The following is a 5,710-nucleotide window of genomic DNA, read 5'->3' on the forward strand; positions in this document are numbered from 1 at the left end:
TCAAAATAATAGAACACGACCCAATGCTCTTCTTTTCCAAATGCTTTCAATATGCTGCTAGGACCATTTTCTGACAGTAGATACACTGAGCTACAAAGAAAATAAAAATTCAATACTTGTAAGCAAAAAGAAGAGACATCAATATCAAAAGTTGTGTATACATAAATAAGAGTATTAAAGAATGAAACTTTGGTTAATTGGCATTATTGATTCAGAATACCCTAAACTGAAATCTGTGCATATTTTCAATTAGAAACAGTGAATAGAATTTGGTCAATTGGGCACAGTTGGCCTGTAATATGCCAAAATTCAAAAACTAGCTCTATATTACATTACAGAATTGGAGAATGAAATTTGTTCAGTTGGGCACACTAAAACTGTAATGGCCTGCAAAATTATACCACAAACAACTTACAAATCAAAAGAAACATATATATTACATTACAAAATAAAGAATAAAATTGAACTCTTCAATTTGAGACTTGACCTGCAATGCCCTCCTCCCTATTAAATTAGAGGAACAGATTCCAACCAAGTCTCTGAACATTCTAAGCCACGTTTGTACAATGAACTATCTTTATATGATACAGCACAGAAAAACTTTCCCTTATCCAACACTGAAACTGAATTTTTTTCTCAAACAAGACTGTTACTTGCAGCCTTTGATCTCAAACTATCCCACACTTCAACACCTTGCAAACCCTTCCTAGCAACAAATAGTGTGTTCCCTCCTGCGGTCATTCTTGTTATCCTCTCGCTGCCCTGCTTACTATCCACGATATTTTTCCTTAGAATCTTTGACTTCTCCCTTAGATCCACTTCACACCATGCCTCTATATCCCCTCCCCTGCTAACAAAAACCCGCTTTCCATACCCCAAAATCCTATTTTGTGCCCCTCTAACACCTGGAATTGTATCCCCCAATGCCACCCATGGATTACTGTTGTTGAGCTGCCTCAAATCCACCATAAAAAGGCCCCCATTCCTCGCACCTAATTTAAATATGCTGCCAAATTTCTCATTAACTGTCACATCAGCAAAACAATCGGAAAGAGAGTCTGATTTTGCCTGATGAACGACAGGTCCCGGGTTTGACTCTCGGCACTCCCAGACAATTTTCTGTGACCTGATGTCCCACAACTTCACATTTGACCTGTAACCAAATGGGCCAACACTAGCACTACTAGACATCAGTAAATTGTGTGAACCTATCCACTCCAACTTCGTGGCAGGTGATGATTTTGAGCCTCCAAATCCTATCTGACGTCCCAATTCTGCCATGGGGCGGAAGAATTCAACATCAATTAACAGAATCATGTGAGCATTCTTCCTGCTGGATTCATAACTGCTAAAAATCACATTATTGGAGGGACAAAATTTTGTGCAAATTGTTTCATGTTGTCAATGATGCCGATGAGAAAAAAAACATAGGCACAGTTTGCAGGTAAAATTTAAGAAACCATGCGGCAACAAAGGCGAAAACTTAGCCTTCCTCACTGCAAAGCCTCAAAAATCTGATGCATGGAATCAAACTGCAATGTCAAACACAAACTTGCATACACTACAACTCCACCATAAATGAATTAGGATTTTATGTGGAGGGTGAAAAACAATGTATGAATGCAAAATGTGGAAGCATTGACCAGCCACGTGAGCTATCCTAGAAGATGCCATGCACCACAACTACAACCCACGTGCCATCCCTCCAACCAAAGACAGAAAAATTCCTTTCTTGCATGCATACTGACTACAATTTTTTATTTAGAGCTTGATTTCCCTCGATTTTATAAATGTTGTATTTCAAGGGTGTTTTATAAAGTAATTTGAACATTTGGGCGGCTTAAAGTATGAGAGCCTTTGATCCCACGGCCATTATTGATCTGCTTTGTTCCACAGTAAACAACCATATTTGGAAGCAGCACAAACAAAATTTCTATTGTACAAGATTTGTTTTCACCTTGGGTGGGGTCATCTTCATTATAATTCAAATTTAAATAGCTTTTAATATTATAATATTGTTTATTTGTAATATTGAAAACTTAAATCAAAACAAGTTACATATTAATTAGATATTTAATTATGAATTAATATTATTCTAATGAACTTTTTATTAAATTTGTCAAGTTTTATTTTTCTTTTGTCATTATTACTCTTTAATTTGTTGTTTGAATACTATATAAATACATAAAAGAAATATTGTTTTGATGCATATATATAACTTATCCTAGTATTGTTAATTTAGTCTATATATATTTCAATTTTGTATTTTTCCCTTCACCTTCCAAGGAACACACAATTTGTATAAGTTAAATGCAAATACCTAATTATGACATGAATTATGATAATATTCATATGCAAATGTCTTCTATTTATATAGTCAAATTTGTTACTAAATTTTGTATCCATGTTTCATTTTGTTAGTATTTCATTTGCATCTCATTATTCAACATACAACATATTTGTAAGCTAAGTCACAAGGTTCAAATTCGAATTCGAATTCGACAACCATGAAATTCGGATGAAATTCGACAAGGGAAAAATTCGAAAAAAAAATTCGAATAAAATTCGCCTTCTATAATTTTGTTTATTTTTAAATATATGTATACTTCTAATAAATTATCAGAATAGCGACCCTTGTTGGAGAAAATCCAAGGGCGACCCAGCAGTTGCAGACACCCATGACCCAATAGATACAAAGCATATACAAAGAATACCCACGACCAGCTGAGTTGTGTTTAGAGGTGGATAGCAGTGCTTTATAGAGGAAATTCGATTAAATTCGATTAAATTCGATTTTTTTTTATAGAAGTTTGAAATTCGATTAAATTCGAACCTCATCCATGAAAATCGACGTATCCTGTGACTTAGTTTGTAAGTGTTACATGCTTTGAGATACATGATCCTCCTAAGATTCACATGCGCCTTAACATGCTCACAAAATGCAATGGTCAAATTGACATATTGTGTTGATTTGGCAATTGTCCTAAATTTAGTTTAATTGCCTCATAAACAACATTGTTGTTCTTTACCATTATACCTAGCATGTACATAAATCCAAGTTCAAACAATATCAACTTTTCTATTCTATTTTCCATACCTATTGTTTCAATGAACTATATCAAAAAATTGTAAAGCGTTACTTGCCAAAAGCCACCTCGACCTTGCCTTTTCTCTTCTACCTTCCACATTTCTAACTCTCGACAGGAAGTTCCAAAATGCATTAATCTTCAGGAATGCTCTCAGATTTATATCATTAATTTTCTATAATTTATTGACAGATTAATGGTTTGGTGATACTTGTATATATCCAGAAAATGCTAGATTCTCTACTATCTTTACTGCTGGTACTATATTTTAATCTCCTCGTACCTTGTTGCCATTATTATTCTATTAGTATAGAGTTTAACGTGACTTACCTGGTCGGGGTCCTTTTTAAATCCTCTTTGAATGTTGTACACCCCTATCCGTATTGAATGGAGTGCAGACGTGGACTGAGGCTGCTTACCTGATCGCTACAATCTTCTTCCCCCATGAGCAGCATCGATATTCTCTTTATATATTGAGTGGTTTGATCTCCCTTTGGGAAGAGACGTGGATTAAATGACGGTCACATTTCTTCCAAACTATGCTTGCCTAACTTCACAAAATCGTGACCTTTGGTGCTTTATTTAATTAGCACTTATACACTTTTTCTTTTTTGGGGGTTAATATTCAATTTTGTTAATATTTACTTTTGTTGGCTAGTATCTCATACATATACTTTCATATTAATTTAAATTATTGTATAATATTAATTTAAATTATTGTATAATATTAATTTATTTTTAGTTGAATATTACAAGAATATTATTAGTAATAAATATTAATTAAATAATAATATTTAATTAATAAATAAATTTCAAATAATCATTTATTGGTAATTATTATATTAATTAATATTAATTATATATATATATATAGATCAAGGAGGGGACATGACAGTTTGTCCTTTCTAAAATTGTTTGTCCTCAAGCAATTGACAATTTCTTCAAACAGAGTCATCTCCCAATAAAAATACAAGGTATACATATGTATTAAGATATGAAGCATATATGAAGTATACACACAATACACGTAAGGTTATGGGGCATGAAATCTGAACAGATGCAATACACAAGAATACGTGCAAGGAATGAAGCATGAGACGTTTAAAGTATGTAAGACGGGGAGGGTATGAATTAATACACACGAAGTCATGTAAATGCATGCAAGACTTGAAGTATACATGGAAGTCTTGAAGCATGGACATAAGTAATGCATGTAGCAATAATACAAGTAAAATATGAGCCTACACATCATATGGATGTGCAAAGCATCTATATGAAAAACACATAGAGTAAACACTCTATGCATAAACCCAATACATCCAGCATACACATGAATACATAAGACATGAGTCATACATAGGAATAAACATAAGGTGTAAATCCAAAGCATATAAGGCAAGAAGCATCTATGTAAAACATGGAGTATACATGAATATACACAAGGCAAGGAGCATATGTGTGGTATAATTAAGGCATCCAGCATACACATGAAATACATAAAGTACGAATTATACACTTGAATTTGCTTAAGTTAAGTAGCATGAAGTCCACACATGAATTCACTTAAGAAGTATATATATGAATGCACATGGCGCATATAAATTCAATTAAGTCATTGAGCATACAAAGCATGAAAAACATATGAATCATATATGGAAAAATATGTAAATCATCCACAAGAATACACCCAAGGCATATTTCATTCATAAGGCATGCAAGCATATACATGAGTGTAAGGCACGAAGTATACATGTTACCTGGGTGAAGCAATAAATACACATCAGACACGTAAAGCATGAAGCAATACTCTACATATCAAACATGTAGTGCAAAAGCATGAAGTTTGAAGTAGTACAAATGTAAACATTAAGTAATATACATAAGGCATGCAACATAGATAGAGCATACATAAAGCACAAGACAATATACCAATGCATTAAGGCATGAAGTATGCACATAAGACATTTAAGGCTTGAAACAATATACCAATACACATAAGGTACAAAAAATATATATAAGGAAGGCAGTCATGGAGTGGACATGCTAAAGACACATTAGTCATGAGATACACATAAAGACACAAGGCATACATGTCAAAAAACATATCAAACATAAAGCAATCACATGAATACACACATGACATATACCTTAGGAAGGTGTAGGATGTAATCATGTTGAAAACATGACAACGTTAAGTAATCTCATAAGCATTCATAGAAACATAAATATATAATGGAGCAATCACGTTGAAGACACATCAGGCATATAGTAAACACATAAATATCTGTAGGTCATGAGTATATATTAGAAAGAAATATACATAAGGCACATAAATACACTTAAAGTGTGAAGTATAAACTTAAGGAAATAAAAACAGACGTAAAACATAAAGTATACACATAGGACATAGAGAATACGCATGAGTATACTTAAGGCAAGAAGCAACACATGAAGTATACATTGTAATATCCCTCTTCCTAGATGGCTCTTATTCTGTCCTAAGTCACAATTCCTTAATTATCAAGAAAGGCTTCTCTTCTTCCTTTGTGGAAGGAGGAACAAAAGAAGCATCGATAGGTTGAGAGATACAATATGTCGGGTGTGTCATGCCCAAAATTTTATGC

At 33.3% G+C, this 5,710-nt stretch overlaps 1 protein-coding gene across 1 annotated transcript; it reads right to left on the reverse strand.

Annotated features, from left to right (window-relative positions):
- Nucleotides 1–636: 636 nt before the first annotated feature.
- Nucleotides 637–1,281, reverse strand: LOC131859114 (BTB/POZ domain-containing protein At5g41330-like). The gene has a single exon (XM_059212655.1). It carries the CDS (start codon nt 1,279–1,281, stop codon nt 637–639), a length of 645 nt encoding a protein of 214 aa, XP_059068638.1.
- Nucleotides 1,282–5,710: the final 4,429 nt, after the last annotated feature.

The sequence above is a fragment of the Cryptomeria japonica genome, chromosome 10 (genome assembly GCF_030272615.1).
Source record: "Cryptomeria japonica chromosome 10, Sugi_1.0, whole genome shotgun sequence".
Taxonomy (NCBI): domain Eukaryota; kingdom Viridiplantae; phylum Streptophyta; class Pinopsida; order Cupressales; family Cupressaceae; genus Cryptomeria; species Cryptomeria japonica.

Bases quoted from the DNA above. Each gene is read 5' to 3' on its own strand.
- LOC131859114 (XM_059212655.1), bottom strand. From the start codon at position 1,281: ATGGCAGAATTGGGACGTCAGATAGGATTTGGAGGCTCAAAATCATCA.